The 17,291-nt window shown below is 41.2% G+C and overlaps 1 protein-coding gene across 6 annotated transcripts in view; it reads left to right on the forward strand.

Moving 5' to 3' along the window:
* HPS4 (HPS4 biogenesis of lysosomal organelles complex 3 subunit 2) overlaps nucleotides 1-8,504 on the forward strand; it is a 71,928-nt gene extending 63,424 nt beyond the window's left edge. For all 6 annotated transcript variants that reach the window (XM_040351200.1, XM_040351216.1, XM_040351191.1 and 3 more), the window contains 3 exons: nucleotides 2,213-2,345; nucleotides 6,617-6,725; nucleotides 8,151-8,504. In XM_040351200.1, the coding sequence (XP_040207134.1) occupies nucleotides 2,213-2,345; nucleotides 6,617-6,725; nucleotides 8,151-8,322 (414 nt within the window). In that variant the 3' untranslated portion in view covers nucleotides 8,323-8,504. The remainder of the gene's footprint in view (nucleotides 1-2,212; nucleotides 2,346-6,616; nucleotides 6,726-8,150) is intronic.
* The last annotated feature ends 8,787 nt before the right edge of the window (nucleotides 8,505-17,291 follow it).

Consider the following 17,291-nt stretch of genomic DNA (forward strand, 5'->3'; position numbering starts at 1 on the left):
CAGATGCCAACTGAAAAATATCCACTCATATATAATGGTAGACATATATTAGAGGGTTACATTGCCACATAACAGATAAAGTGAGGGGGGGAAATGTATTTGATCCCCTGCTGATTTTGTATGTTTGTCCACTGACAAAGAAATGATCAGTCTATAATTTTAATGGTAGGTGTATTTGATCCCTTATCAGTCAGCAAGATATCCGTCTCCCAGGTTTCTTCTATACAGGTAATGAGCTGAGATTAGGAACTCTCTCAAAAGGAGTGGGCCTAATCTCAGATTGTTGCCTGTATAAAAGACACCTGTCCACAGAATCAATCAATCACATTCCAATCTCTCCACCATGGCCATGACTAAAGAGCTGTCCAAGGATGTCGGGGACAAGATTGTAGACCTACACAAGGCTGGAATGGGCTACAAGGCCAACGCCCAGCAACTTGGTGAGAGAGTGACAACAGTTGGTGCGATTATTCACAAATGGAAGAAACACAAAATAACTGTCAATTTCCCTCAGTCTGGGGCTCCATGTAAAATCTCACCTCGTGGAGTTTTTCAATGATCATCAGAACGCTGAGGAATCAGCCCAGAACTACACAGGAGAATCTTGTCAATGATCTCGAGGCAGCTGGGACCATAGTCGCCAAAAAACAATTGGTAACACACTATGCCGTGAAGGACTGAAATGCTGCAGCACCTGCAACGTCCCCCTGCGCAAGAAAGCACATGTACAGGCCCATCTGAAGTTTTCTAATCAACATCTGAATGATTCAGAGGAGAAATGGGTGAAAATGTTGTGGTCAGATGAGACCAAAATCTAGCTCTTTGGCATCAACTTAACTCGCTGTGTTTGGAGAAGGAGGAATGCTGTCTATGACCCCAAGAACACCATCCCCCATCGTCAAACATGGAGGTGGAAACATTTATGGTTTAGGGATGTTTTTCTGCTAAGGGAACAGGACAACTTCTCTGCATCAAAGGGACGATGGGCGGGGGTCATGTACTGTCAAATCTTGCATGAGAACCTCCTTCCCTCAGCCAGGGTATTGAAAATGGGTCGTGGATGGGTATTCCAGCATGACAGAGACCCAAAACACACGGTCAAGGCAACAAAAGAGTGGCTCAAGAAGAAGCACATTAAGATCCTGCAATCTCAAGACCTTGATCCCATCGAAAATGTGTAGGGAGCTGAAGGTTCGAGTTACTAAACATCAGCCTCGAAACCTAAATGACTTGGAGAGGATCTGCAACGAGGAGTGGGACAAAATCCCTCCTGAGATGTGTTCAAACCTAGTGACCAACTATAAGAAACGTCTGATCTCCTGACTGCCAACAAGGGTTTTGCTACCAAGTACCAAGTCATGTTTTGCGAAGGGGTCAAATTCTTATTTCACTCATTAAAACGCAAATCAATTTAACTTTTTTGAAATGCGTTTTTTTCTGGATTAAATTCTAAAATTATCATTTTTTTGTCAGTGGGCAAACTTACAAAATCAGCAGGGGATCAAATGCTTTATTCTCTCACTGTGCTCAACGTGTTTCTCATTTTAGCTTTTTCAGGACTCGTAAAGAAAACTGCAAATGGTGGTTATACAAGACATACATGTATCATAATATCGCTCAAATCAATCGCCCTTCAGGGTGATTCACACTAAAATGCTCATTAAGCCAAAATCCCATTCATTTCCATGGCCACGTCTGAGCATTCTGTCACCTGAAGCAAAATGCCTGTCGCTTAAAGTACATGAGCTTTCTTTTGGCAGATTACAAGTGTTTTTGGCCCCATAGACTTCAATAGAAACGCCTGACTTGATTGTTTTTCTGAACGTTTTGTTGTGCGTTTTCTGCGCAGACAGCAGCTCTCTATTCTTAATTTCCTCCACCTCTGGTCCTTGTAGGGCCTTTTTTTGGCTAAACAAAAAGCCTGGAGCTGTTAAATGCTTGTGATACATTTAAAGGGTGTGTGTGTGGGGTAGTTTCCCAATTAGGCCTACAAAAGTTTAAGTGCATTCATCCTTTGAACAATTTATTGATGTAATAGTGTACAAACGTTATTTCTAGTAGAGTGAATATTGTGCTGTTAGTAGGACAAAATGTGTGCTTATACAGTATATTCATAGTGAGACATTTGTTGGCATCAAATGATGATTTTGCTGAATGTAGGATGATGGGCACATCTATATTAACCTCAACTGTCTTTCTTTTTGGCCTACAGTATGACAGCACTTTGGCTTCTCTGAATGGCTTAGAAGTTCATCTGAAGGAGACTTTACCCCAGGACAATAACAATGCGGCAAAAACTACATACAACTTTACCCACTATGATTCAATCCAGAATATTCTTACAGGTGCATAATGTGAACTGTATTGGTCAAATCTGTTTCAAGTATGCTTGCTACACACAGGAAGATGTTGTTTCCATTTTGTGAGCTGCCCTAAAATGGGCATCAATAAATAGTTGGTGGGCTGCATTTTTTTATTAATGCCACTGCCTGTGATTGACTGTTTGTCATCGGTAATCGAATAAGTAGAAATTGCCTTGGTCTTGGCAGTGGAGCGTGCTCCAAGTCTAGACCCGCTTCATTGCCTCTGCACGTGCCCTGTTTCTGAAGACTAATTAATGAAAAGGTCAATCAGCCAGATGCCACAAGGTCTTTTTTATTTTGGTCAATGGGAACCATTTTATGTTAGTTTCCTGCCTACTTTAAAGTGGAAGGTGTCAAGACTGTGGGACAGAGCACTGACCTAATTAATGCGTGGAGTGTCGCACGTGCACTCTGTGCTCTTTCCCACCAAACGGCATTGAGGAAGCGATCCCCCAATGCTTCTCCTGCTACATAGAGCCATGTACATCATCGGAGGCCTTGCCTCTGACTTTAAGCCTGTTCATTGCCTAATGCACTGCATCTGCAATATGCCTGATGGTAGACATGGAACAGCCCCGCTGTACCAGAGGTCCACAACATATTGTCCACGAAAGGATCAGGGAACTCTTGCAGCAAGCCCCCAGGTAGTGTTGACATCTGTAGCTTCGAATCGTGCTGCCCTGAGATTTAAGAGTCTCTCCCTCATCATTGCCATCTGATTCCATTGGATGTGGTGGTGTCTTCTACCCTTTCAGCTGAGTTTTTATTTCATGATTATGCAGCACTTTGACCTTTTAATTTTCCCAGTTGTTTTCATACTGTGAGCGCAGAGGCCATGACATAGGCATGTTTGTCATGGTATGGGATGGCTCTTGATGCCTATGTTTTAGAGGGAGTGGGTTATGCGAGTCTGTTTATCACAATGCTCAAGGCTAGAAAGTCTACTTCCGACAAGATCTGGCTTTTGGAAGTGTAAGGTTGTACTTTGCATTGGTGTGAGTCTATGGACTTTCACCCCAGGAATTTCTCTGTGGACAGATCTTTCTTTTCTGAATTTGGGTCTGGATCACCCCCCCTCAAACACTCCTCCAAGTCGGGACATTATTCTTTTTGTTTTGTTTGGTGCTGTTTCTTGGAAGACTGACTCCTTTTTTATCATTTCCTATTGGCCCAGGATGAGCACCTTGGCTCCTCTTTTCACCATTTCTAGGTGACTCGGGACAGATTATCATTTAGCTTTATGATGTTAAGAATTGGCTTCCTCCCCCTTCTGGTTAAGTCTCTCTTCACTGGGGCATGGGCACTTTTTTGGGGCTTTTTGGCATCGGGCTTTTTTCCCATATTTGCAAGGCTACCACCTAGACTTCTGTTCACATTTTCTTTCACCACTTCCAGGGGTGTGGATGTTTCTTCCTCATCGGCCAGCTTCATGCATAAGGTCTTTCAGGCAGTTCTTGAGATGCATGCAGTCACCAGTTCCTGTTTATATTGGGTCTGTTAGTGGTTTGAGATTTGACAGGGAGTACACAAATCCTATTATTCTGTACAACATAAATAATATGAATGTTTGGAGAATACATCTGTAATTTGGAGCACATCACCTGTTTATACCTACACAGTTAACATGATGGGATATTTCAGAAACCTCAAAAATTCTAACTTCTGGGGTATGGTTGGAGCAAGCATATTCCCCTCTCCATTGTACAATGCAATGCTCAATGTCTGAGTAGCTTTTTACCAGGCCTGAGTGCCATCAGAAATTTGGTATTAGCAGTGGAGCTTCTGGAGGCTCTGTAGGTGACCTCAAAAAGATGACTGTAGATGTGGTACTTGTTTATACATACAAGTCATCAGGGATCTTGGCTTGCCTTCAGACAAACCAATGAATACACAATTAAAATACATGTGTGTACTGTTTTACCTGCTAAAGACTTATTTTTTCCAGCTATTGTTATAGTGCACACAACACTGCTAGTCTGTAAAATCATTCTCCTATCTCCTGCTTTAGTGTTTCTAGTTCTTGGGTCAACTCTTTGCTCACAGGACACAGGTAGTGATGCCAAGTTTTCTGTCCAGTGAGGGTGCTATGTGGAGAACTGACATGGGAAGATGAATTGCTTAATTGGGAACTACTGTATGCATGTCACCTGTTTGTTTCTACAGTGTGTAAATTGCAATATGGCCTGCACAGAACTATAAATCATTTTGCCAACTCTTCTTATTTTTATTTTTTTCTACAGCATCAGAATCCACTGTTTCACTTTTCAGACACAGCTCTTTTTAAGCAGTCTGCAAAGACTGAAATTGTACTTTTAATCCCAGACCCTATATCATTTATAAAAATATTCAAAAGCAAGGGTCCCAACACTGAACCTTGGGGTACACCACTATCAACCCTAGACCATTCAAAGTAAGAATTATTACGTAGTAGACATTACCCACTCAAGCCCTGGTCGTGCGACGTGGCAACCAAACAAAATTGACCGCCTTTTGCCTTTTTTTTTTTTTCCCACAAATAGCTTTCTTTTGGAGGTATTTGATCACCTCTGCGGATTTTATTTTTTGCGCTACAAACAAAAATATAGCGATCATTTTGAAAAAAAAAATGCAATATTTTTTACTTTTTGCGATTAATAAATATCCCGCAAAAAGATATATAAAAACATTTTTTTCCCTCAGTTTAGGCCGATACGTATTCTTCTACATATTTTTGGTAAAAAAATCGCAATAAGCGTTTATTAATTGGTTTGCGCGAAAGATATAGCGTCTACAAAATAGGGTATAGTTTTATAGCATTTTTATTAATAATTATTTTTTTTACTAGTAATGCCGGCGATCTCCGATTTTTAATCATGACTGCGACATTATGGCGGACACATCGGACACTTTTGACACATTTTTGGGACCATTGTCATTTTTACAGTGATCAGTGCTGTGACACGTCACTGATCGTGTTCCCGGTGACAGTGTCGCTAGGCAGAACGGGGAGATGTTAGTGTAAACACTAACCTCTCCCCATTCTATCTCTCCGTGAGACGATCGCAGGTATACCCGCGGCGATAGAGCCCGCGGGGGGCGCTCACCCGCAACAATCGCTATTTAAAGGGAATGTACAGGTACGTCCTTTTGCCTGCCCGTGCCATGCTGCAGGCGTATATCTGGGTGCGGCAAGCGGTTACCTTGTACACATTAGCCGTGTGTGGGGAACGGTGTCAAATGCTTTTGCAAAATCCAAGTATACTAGGTCTACAGTCACTCCTCTGTCCAAGATTTTTCTTGCCCTTTTATTAAAAGAAATCGGATTAGTCTTAAAACTTCTGTCTTTCATGAATCCATGCTGTCTGTTGCTTTAAAATATATTTTTCCAGCAAGAACTCGTCTATAGGGTCTTTTAGTATCTCCAGTATCTTCCCGACTATAGAAGTTGTATGCCATCTGGTCCAGGTGCTTTATTCACCTTTTATTCTGTCTAAATATTTTTGGACCATATACATTTTGTGTCAATACAATCCCCATTATGGACATGAGCTCCCCCATGCTCCTTTGTATACACAGAGCTAAAGAAAGTATTTTATACATTTGCCTTCTTTGTCCCCAGTCACCCACTCTAGATTATTTTGTAAAGGGCCTACATGCTCAGACCTGATTTTTTTACTATTAATATATTTGAAGAATTCAGGTCTCGGTCGATTCCTGCTAAACCGGCAGAGATTTGATCCATCTATGGCCGGCTTTGCAGTACATGCATTTTCTGTATTTTTATAGGGGTTGTAAAGGTTTGTTTTTTATTTTCTAAATGGGTTCCTTTAAGCTAGTGCATTGTTGGTTCACTTACCATTTTCCTTTGATTTCCCTTCTAAATGTTTTTTTTCTTTGTCTGAATTTCTCACTTCCTGTTTCTCTTCAGTAAGCTTTCAACCATCATCCGAGCGGTGGATAGTCAGCCAGAGCAGCTTACTGAGGAGGAACAGGAAGTGAGAAATTCAGACAAAGAAAGAAAACATTTAGAAGGTAACTCGAAGGAAAAGGTAAGTGAACCAACAATGCACTAGCTTAAAAATATACGATTTAGAAAATAAAAAACAAACCTTTATAACCCGTTTTTAAAGCTCTTTTCAAAGCAATGGAAGAGAAAATAAATCATAAACCATTCAAGTGCACAGCTACACATTGCATTGCTTTTTGGACAGGAACAAATTGTCATCATCTAAAGTAATGCCTAATGTTGTGTCCTTCAATATCCTTTCATATAGCTAATCTTCCATCTTCGTCAAACACTCAAGACCGCCAGTTTCTTCGAGCTGCCAACCTGATCCATGCTGACTTTAGTGCACATCCCTCTCTCCTGGAGGTTACCATAAGGTGAGAGTTATTTCTGCAACTGGAAATCTTGCAGAACTGGTGGTTCACATTATGCAGAGAACACGCTGAGGGATATTTCAGGCTACTGCATTTTATGAATGAGATAAATGTGGAGTAATTACTGCATTGTCCAGCGGATAGCTGTATCCAATCTCCACTTTTAGTAGTCCCCTATGTGTGATCGAAAACTAGCACTGCTAATAACCCTGACAACACCATCTGTATGATGAAGCATGGTGGTGGTACCATCACATTGTTGTGTGGATGCTTTCATTGTCGGGGACTGCAAAATGTCAGGATGGAGGGTGAGGTAGAAGCCACATACGGGGCACTTACACAGAAAATCTTTCTAATAATGTGCTGTAGCTTAGGATCTGCTAACAGTATAGTGAACCCAATAGAGTTTCTAACACAAATGGCTGTTCTTTCTCTGAATTTGTGGTAGGATTTTAAAGTGTTACAAAACCCACAACAGTAAAAATCTGTCTGTTCATGCCGTACAGCATTCCAGCTATACTCACTATGTAACCTAAGGGGTTAATCCTCTGCATTTTGTAAAAGGGTTGTTTGATCCGGTATTCTCTGATCCTCCCCTTCCACAGTCCCCAAACCATCTGCTGCTAGAACAGAGAATTGGGGACAAGTTGCGCATGCTCAGTTTGGTGTGTACTGCTGGAGACTTTTTTTTTTTTTTCTTGGGATAGTGCATGTGATCAGCATAGGGCCAATCGCCACTGTCCAGACAGAGGGTCTGCCTAATGGAACAGTCAGGGGAGAATGAAAACTCCTCCTACAAGCTTTATCCAGTGCTCTGCTGGACACTGATAGAAGTCATGAGACTGCTCTAACTGCTTTTGCAGTTTATATTTTCTAAAACGATTGCATTGACAGGTTCTGTGTACTGTGGGAGACCAGATACAGTATATTGAATGCAAGGTCCTTGGTTTAGTAACACTTTAAGTTACAAGGTGTAAGAGCTTCTCAACCTCGCCAAGGAAATGCATGGAATATACCCCATTTGTAATGCTACAGAAGGCTGTCCTACAATACATGGTGAGATACTGTGGGTGTGCTGCAGGAGTAGTTGAGACCGCAAGGACGTGTTTCATTATATAGTCAGACCATTAGGACATGTTGTTGCTACAGATCCCTGCCATTACAGCCCATTTGCCAATCGGCTTTCCAATTCATGACCATTGGGTTCTGAGGGCTACCCAACAAGAATTAAAAGGCTGCACGTTGGGTACTAGGGGTTTATACAGCACAAATTATTTCTGGAGTTCCTTTATATTTTATAGGTTTGACTTTGTCACTCTCTCATGCTTTATTTGCAAATGTATAGCTTAAAAAAAAAAATAGTTATGGTAATATTGTGTTGCATTTCAGATGTGTTATATGCTTTCTTCTTCTTGATAACCTTTGCAGAAATGGTTCTTCCGCTGTCTATGGATGTCAGAGCAGTGTCCACGAGACTTACTTCCAGCAGCTGGCACCACCTTTCCGCAACTCTGGAGGTCCAGATTCCCAGGACAATGCTTTCATGCTACACAACAAAGCCAAGCAGAAGCTGCTGAAATATGGGCTGAACCTGCTGTAAAACAAATATTCACAACAAAGCTATTCATTGTGTTTCCATTATGGGCTCCACACAATCTTTCAAATACACCTTCTACATATTCCAAATATAAGCACTGTGAGAATTACACTGCAGTTAATGGACCACATACTAAGTCATACATTGTGAATTTCTCTTCTTGATAAACCCGTTTCTGACTAAAATCTTGTTTGTTTTTCTTTCATCGCACATTAAAGTAATTAGTCAATCCTATATATGTGCTGCTGGTTTGTAAATGTCCAATAGTGACTGTTAGTCATGTTAAAATTTAGGTTTAAAAATAGTTTAAAGTAGAACTATATGCATAACGTTTTTTGGGTAAAGCCAGGAATAGTTATAACCCCGATTTTTTTTTTTTATTTGTGAACAGAATAAGAGCGCTACCGTATACTATACTAATCAGAGCTTTTTTTCTCAGAAAATAGGTGCAGGAACTCAACCACGACCCCGTTCAGATTTCACAAACAGTAGAAGGGTCTTAAAGGGGCATTAAATACCAGAATTGCATTACATACAGAATGCAGAGTTCAGGTGGTTACACACAGAGTGCAGAGCTGTCACTTGTAAACACAGAAACCAGACTTGTTGATTGTGGTGAGCGGGCACCAAAGGGTCTGAGCCAGAGGTGGTGGAACCGAGTTCCCCCAAGTTCCCCCTGAAAAAAAGCCCTAAAACTAATACATCACCAAATCATAAAAACTCATATCAAGAAAAATATATATATATAAAGTTCAGAAATTCCAGTGAATAAATATATAAAGTTCATGTGAATCCAAATAGGTTTTTCCAGTGTCATTTCATCTTAATCGGACGTGCAGTATCAAGTGCCAAGACAAACATCAGTGCAAAATTTGTGTTCCAATCTGTGTGCCCTCTCACTCACCAGAGATCCTGGACTCCCATATAACAGAAGTTGGATGCGCTTTGAGAGGGTGGCTGGGCCTTGTAGTCCCGCTGGCTGTATCACGGCGGCTTGCATTGTCCTCACTGAGCTATCAGAAATCCCAGGAATCCTGTTAAGAAGTGTAGAAACATTGAGGACTGCTGGGCTCTGTGGTCCCACAGGCTGCAACTCCAGCTAAAAAAGGTGTTGTCCTGAACGAACCTCCAGGGATGGGTACAAATGGCAAAAGAAGCTAATATAGCGTAATTCTGTATATTTATTGTATATAATCCAAAATTACAGGTAATCATATTAAAACCTTTAAAAACAATGTAAAACCGGAACTGCAAGCAGCTGGCTGGAAATGTCACCACCTGTGGTCACCTGGCCGGTTTTGTTCCGATCCTTTGAAAACGACCTGTGGGTGGTCCAATTTATCCCCACTCTATCCAAAACTAAAACTAAATATTTTTGCATTTAGTTCTACTTTTAACCACTTAAAGCGGATGACCGCTGAAAAAAAAAATATATTAAGTCAGCAGCTACAAATACTGCAGCTACTGACTTTTAATATCTGCACACTTACCTGTCCTGGAGTCCAGCGCCGTCTGCAGCACAGCCCCCGCCATCCTCGGTGAGGGAACCAGGAAGTGATGCGTTAGGGTGGAGCTCCGCTTTAAGGACCAGCCCCTATATATATATATACACGTCGGCAGAATGGCATGGACAGGCATATAAACGTACCTGTACGTCCCCTTTAAATGCCTGCCCGTGTGGTCGCGTGCCGCCAGGCGCTTGCGACGCTGCCGCCATCCCCGTGAGTCGAACCTCAGGTATCGTGGACTCGGTCGCCGCGGGGATCCCCTCGATCGTCTCACGGAGGTATGGAGGGGGGAGATGCTTGTGTAAACAAGCATCACCCCGCTCTGACTAGTGACAATGACACTGATCTCGGCTCAGTGTACTCGGAGCGGAGATCCGTGTCATGTGACACACAGCCCATCCCCCCCTATAGTAAGAAACACTATGCAGGGAACACTTAACCCCTACAGCGCCACCTAGTGGTTGACCCCTTCACTGTCAGTGTTATTTTCACAGTAACCAGTGCATTTTTATAGCACTGATTGCTGTGAAAATTACAATGGTCCCAAAAATGTGTCAGAAGTGTGCGATGTGTCCGCCATAATGTCGCAGTCACGAAAAAAACACTAATCGCCGCCATTACTAGTCAATAAAAATAATAATAATAATAAAAATGCCATAAAACTATCTCCTATTTTGTAAACACTAACTTTTGTGCAAACCAATCAATAAACGCTTATTGCGATTTTTTTTTTTGATTTTTTTTTTTTTTTTTTACCAAAAATATGTAGAATAAAGGCCTAAACTGAGGCAAACATTTTTTTTTTATATATATTTTTGGGGGATATTTATTATAGTAAAAAATATTGATTTTTTTTTTCAGAATTGTCGCTCTATTTTTGTTTATAGCGCAAAAAATAAAAACCGCAGAGGTGATCAAATACCACCAAAAGAAAGCTCTATTTGTGGGAAAAAAAGGAAGTCGATTTTGTTTGGGAGCCACGTTGCACGACCGCTCAATTGTCAGTTAAAGCGACGCAGTGCCGAATCGCAAAAAGTGGCCTGGTCCTTTAGCTGCAAAATGGTCCGGGGATTAAGTGGTTAAAGTGGAACTTCATTCTCTTCAGGCTGGCCGCTTTTGCAGGTATAGCTATGTAAAACATTAAAAATAGGTGCCCATACAGTTTAGAATCCAGTAAATACACTGCTTCACCCTTCTCTGCACATGCTCAGTTGCACTCTATTATTTGGCGCTTTGGCGAAAATCGGAGCGACTAGAGACCGATCTGCTGACAGCCTAAAGATTTACTGCTTTTCAGGGGCTCTGGGCTTCAACAAAATGGCAGCCTCCAAGTGGAAACAGGAGCAATGCTTGAGGCAATTTACAGCACAAACAAATTTTGGCAGCATAATTATTATTGTGGACTGTACGTTTCTTGCTAAAGAATATTATTTTCTTATCAAGTTGTTCTGGGTAAAGTTCCGCTTTAAGCTGTAATTATTTTCTTCTTAAATGTTCAACATGTCGGGTAAGTGGCTTAAAGAGAACCAATCATGTCTGGACTTTTGTACAAATCTAAACATTTATTCTTTGCAACTTACAAAACTTTGGGTACAGAAGGGATCAGTGGATGTAATAAAGTTCAAAGCGCACTGTAACAGCAACAGCTCTCTTAAAAGGAGAGATCGCATAGCATTCATCCAAAGGATACCAGTAGCAGAGCGGGAATATTTTGAATATTAAAGCTGTGACGTGAGTGCTAGTTATTACCACTATCTTTAGTATCTGTAACCTAATCAGCCCAACAAATCATTACTTTTACCACATCACTGAGCAGGCTATCTATTAAAGCAACCCCAACCTGACACAACTTGGATCATCCTACATTTATAATTAAGGGCAGGCAATATCAGATTTTGTGAGTGGATTCCTGTACTTGTGCCAAGTGTTGAGCACCATTTCACAAAACCAAGCCTTTATGGATAAACCTCTCTAGGTAGAGTACTCACAAATTTGAAACATCTGTTGCTGTGTTGAACATTTTTTAATCCACTCTGACACTGCCAACACATTTTAGATGCATGCAGGTGCTCCCCTTCCTCAGCCCTACAGGTCCTGGCAGGGGCCACAGTCAGGCGGGCAAGCGGGGGAAGCCATCCCCACCAGGAGAAGACCGTGATTATCGCTAGCGGCTGTAGCAGTGGTTTGCAATAATCGCAAACGAATCCTGTAGGTTGGTTGTACACAAGTTTATTGCGCAATCATTCAGCCTGCCCATTATCGGTTTGAATCTTGGCTGGTTCCTTCCGAGATTCGAACTGTGCATGGCCGGCCTTAGCTGCTAGTGGGGTTTCAATAAGCTTTAAGAAATGCTGAAGCCTGCTAGTAGCTTCTTTAACCACTTGCCGCCCACCTTATGCAAAAAGACGTTGGCAAAGTGGTTTCAATATCCTGAGTGGACGTCATATGACGTCCTCAGCATATTGAGGCGCTGCGCGCCCCCGGGGGAGCGCATCGCGTCGATCGTTGTTGCAGGGTGTCAGTCTGACACCCCGCAACACCAATCTAGGTAAAGAGTCTCTGGTGGAGACTCTCTACCACGTGATCAGCCGTGGCCGATCACGATGTAAACAGGAAAAGCCGGTAATCGACTTTTACTCACTCGCGTCTGTCAGACGCGAGTAGAGGAGAGCCGATCGGCTGCTCCTCTGACAGGGGGGGTTTGTGCTGATCGACTATCGGCACAGCCCCCCGAGGATGCCCACACTGGACCACCAGGGATGCAAAACACAGGTATGCCACCCTAGACCACCAGGGATGACAATGGCAGAAATAATGAATGCCAATCAGTGCCCGCAATGGATGCCAATCAGTGCCCACAATGGGCATCATTGATTGGCAGGCATTGTTTGGCACTGGCATCCATTAGTACAACACATACGTTAGTGCCACCTATCAGTGCCCATCCGTGCCGCCTATCAGTGCCCATCCATGCTGCCTATCAGTGCCCATCCATGCTGCCTATCAGTGCCCATCCATGCTGCCTATCAGTGCCCATCCATGCCGCCTATCCGTGCTGCCTATCTGTGCCCATCCATGCCGCCTATCCGTGCCACATATTAGTGCCCATCATCAGTGGCCATCAATGCCACCACATCGGTGCCCGTCAGTGCAGTGCCATCAGTGAAGGAGAAAACTTACTCATTTACAATGTTTTATAACAGAAACAAAAAAAAACGTTTTTTTCTAAATTTTCGGTCATTTTTTTTTTTGGCAGAAAATAAAAATCCCAGAGGTGGTCAAATACCACCAAAAGAAAGCTCTATTTGTGGGTACAAAATGATAAAAATTTAGTTTGGGTACAGTGTAGCATGACCGCGCAATTGTCATTCAAAGTGCAACAGCACTGAAAGCTAAAATTTGGTCTGGGCGGGAAGGTGTATAAGTGCCCTGTATGGAAGTGGTTGTAAAGGTTGAAGGTTTTTTTACCTTCATGCATTCCATGAAGGTAAAAAGCCTTCAGTGTGCAGCCCCCCTAATACTTGCTAGATATCTGCAGAACGAAAAAAAATGTTTTGTTTCGATTTGTTATTTACATGAATTTGTTTTATTCAATTTGCTTAATTAGTTTTTGAAAAGTTTTCAAATCAATTTCAATTCGTTTTCGATTTCAAATTGTTTTCCAATTTCCAAAGAGAATAGAATAGAAAATAAAAAAATAGAATAGAAAAGAATATAACAGAAAATAATAGAATAGAGTGAAATAGAATAGAAAATAAAAAAATAGAATAGAAAAGAATATAACAGAAAATAATAGAATAGAGTAAAACAGAATAGAAAATAAAAGAACAGAAAAGAATGGAATAGAATAAAATAGATTATAACCATGTTCTGAAATTCGAATAGAATAGAACTAAAAAAACAATAGAAAATAAATAATATAAACATTTTCCAAATTCAAATAGAATCGATTTGAATTTAAATAGATTAAAAAACAAAAAAAAAACAATAGAATGAATATAACCATCTTCCTATTCTATTCAAATTGATTCTATTTGTGCAGAACTAGTGAAAGTCACTGTATGGCTACAGGACCGTGTGATAGTGAAAAACATCAAATGTAAACTGTAATACTGATGAATATATCACAATAAAAAACTTGAATTCTGTGAAAGGAGGAAAGAAAGGAAACAACCGAATGTGTCCATAAAGGTGATTGATGATGACAATCGAACAGTCCACAAAGTAAAAAAAAAAATGTGTGTAGTAATTTGATCCAGACAGGAAGATGTAATCGTTATGATATCAATATGAGTAGGAAAAAGATGAGTATGGAAGATAGCCACCACCAGCTGTTGGAAGCCTTACCAGAACTATCAAAAGGGCGTACGCCAGATGAGTTTACAAGGCTTGTGGTGTATAAACGCCAATCGGTTGGAACATCTACGCCAGCAGCTTCTGGCTGGAATGGGAGATGATCACTCTGTCCTTTTTTGGGTGGCTCCAAGTGACAGTGCCCAAATATGGATGGTGTTTGTCAAACCAGGGTGGAGCAAATCTTCCCCATATACTTACATGGTATACTCAAAAAGAAACAAATGCTCCACATAGTGTAAACCCACTGGTATAATAAAAAATGTTAATAAAAAGCTGGAACACTCACATTTGAATGGATAAAAAGTGCTTGTAGGAGTAACAATGTGTATAACGCAATGACATCAGCAGGCTCTTCCAACTAAACAGACGACATCTGCAAAACCACTGCACAGAGCTGGTAAGTATAACATGTTTGTAAAAGAAAACATTAAACTTAAAAAAATAACAATCTCACTTTAATTTCATTGAACTCTCATTAACCACTTAAGGACCACCTAACGCCGATATACTGTACGTCAGCAGAATGGCATGGCTGGGCACAAGCACGTACCTGTACGTCCTCTTTAAGTGCCCAGCCATGGGTCGCGTGCGCCTGCGACCCGGTCCGAAGCTCCGGGAACCGCGGACCCGATCGCCGCCGGAATCCCGCGATTGGTCACAGGAGCTGAAGAACGGGGAGAGGTGTGTGATTGTCTGTTCCCTGATATAGGGAAAAGGTGATCAATGACGTCACACATCCAGCCCCGCCCCCCTACAGTTAGAAACACATATGAGGTCACACCTAACCCCTTCAGCGCCCCCTAGTGGTTAACTCCCAAACTGCAATTGTAATTTTCACAGTAAACAATGCATTTTTATAGCACTTTTTGCTGTGAAAATGTCAATGGTCCCAAAAATGTGTCAAAATTGTCCAATGTGTCCGCCATAATGTCGCAGTCATGAAAAAAATCGCTGATCGCCGCCATTAGTAGTAAAAAAAAAATATTAATAAAAATGCAATAAAACTATCCCCTATTTTGTAATTGCTATACATTTTTGCGCAAACCAATCGATAAACGCTTATTGCGTTTTTTTTAACCAAAAATAGGTAGAAGAATACGTATCGGCCTAAACTGAGGAAAAAAAGTTTTTTTTATATTTTTTGGGGGGTTATTTATTATAGCAAAAAGTAAAAAATATTGCCTTTTTTTAAAAAATTGTCACTCTATTTTTGTTTATAGCGCAAAAAATAAAAACCGCAGAGGTGATCAAACACCACCAAAAGAAAGCTCTAGTTGTGGGTAAAAAAGGATGCCAATTTTGTTTGGGAGCCACGTTGCACGACCGCGCAATTGTCAGTTAAAGCGACGCAGTGCCGAATTGCAAAAAGGGGCCTGGTCCTTTACCTGCATATTGGTCCGGGTCTTAAGAATCTGTGTTTAACAATCCCAAACTAGAGCTAAAGCTTGCCAAAGGCTCTGCAAATGCTCACTGTACATACTGCTCTTGTAGAAACTAAAGCCTGTGCTGTTTAGTATGTTTAGGCAAAAATTACTATTTGTGATGTTTTATTGTTAGTATTATGTTAGTGAATTTGTACAATTGGAATGTATTTGACAAATAATGGACTACCGGAGATGCTACTGCCACTGGATTCGATTTATTGTGACAACATGGTACAAGATACGACCCCCGCTCAAAAGCCTTGTGTAGATTAAAATGAGCAGAAACAGGGCCTGACAGGAGGGTGTTTTTTAATTTTATTTATTTATTCTGTTCATGGCTATTTCATTTTATTTCTGACTGGAGTTTTGCTTAAAATGAAGTAGCAATAATGGCAAGTTTATCTTGCACTGTCATTCAGCAATACTTTGTGCAGGATAATATGCCAGCAGTCCATTAGAAGTAGCATAACAGAATAAATACAAGGAAGACACTGATCAAATTTTGGACATGTTTCAAACCTAACAGAGGTCTTTTTTCAAGGGAAAAAAGTGCCTTATGCCATCTGCTACTCACATGCTATGTTGCTGTAATTTTACTTAATAAATGAACCCTGAAGTTTGTTAAGTAAGTTAATACCACCCTTTTTAGTTGGTACATTGCAGGACCCAATATTAAGATCCTATTAGATGACCTACAGAATAAGGGGAGTTTCTTCCCCTGTTTGTATGGAGCACCAATCTTCCTCTATCCTACATTCATACCTATGCGTCTTTTAGTGCGTTTTGCAGTTTTCAGAAACTAGGGTTGCACCAATGCCACTTTAAGTACAAGTACAGATACTTTTTTTTTCCCAAGTACTCACCTTTTTTTTTTAATGTCGTGTGACACTGGCACTAATATTCAGCACTAATGAGGCGTGGATTGTGTCAGTAGTTTTTTATTTAAAATTTTTATATTAATATATATATTTTTTTACAATTTCTTTTTTTTTTTTTGAGGGGGGGTGGTGTCAGTGTTTTTCTTTTTACTATTTTTACAATTTCACCTTCTATTTATTACAATTCTTTTTTTATTTGCAGCCATGTTGGCGGGGGGGCTTTGGTGAGATATCAGGGGTCTAAACAGACCCCTGACATCTCACCTTTGAGACAGGGAAAGGGAGTGAGAACACAGATGCCCCAGTCCCTTTCTTTGCAGCCTCAGCTGCACTGAAAATGAATGGAGAGGATACAGAGGCTCCTCTCCATTTATAAACTGAAGCATTGTAAACACAGGTTACAATGTTTCAATTATGAATGGACAGAGTCAGTGATCGCTGACTCTGTTCATTCAGAAAAGGAAGGATCCAGTGACAGATTTACCAGCTCCTTCCTTCACTTTCCATCCTGACAGATCAGGGACTTGAGGAGGACACGGGGAGCCGGGGAGGGACACTAAGAGAGGGAGGAGGACCCGGAGAGAGGGATGAGGACACCACTGAGAGAGAGGAGGAAACCGGAAATAGGGAGTTGGACCTGGGGACCCAGGGAGACAGAGGAGGACACAGGGGGCAGTCGGCAGTGATCGGTGCGTCTGTGAGGGCAGTGAAAAGCACCTAAATAACTCTCACATGACAGCCACAGGAGGGAGAGGAGGAGAAGTGGCTGTCAGAAAAGCTACTGTATACAGGGAGATCGGTGCTTC

This window comes from Rana temporaria, chromosome 1 (genome assembly GCF_905171775.1).
Source record: "Rana temporaria chromosome 1, aRanTem1.1, whole genome shotgun sequence".
Lineage (NCBI taxonomy): Eukaryota > Metazoa > Chordata > Amphibia > Anura > Ranidae > Rana > Rana temporaria.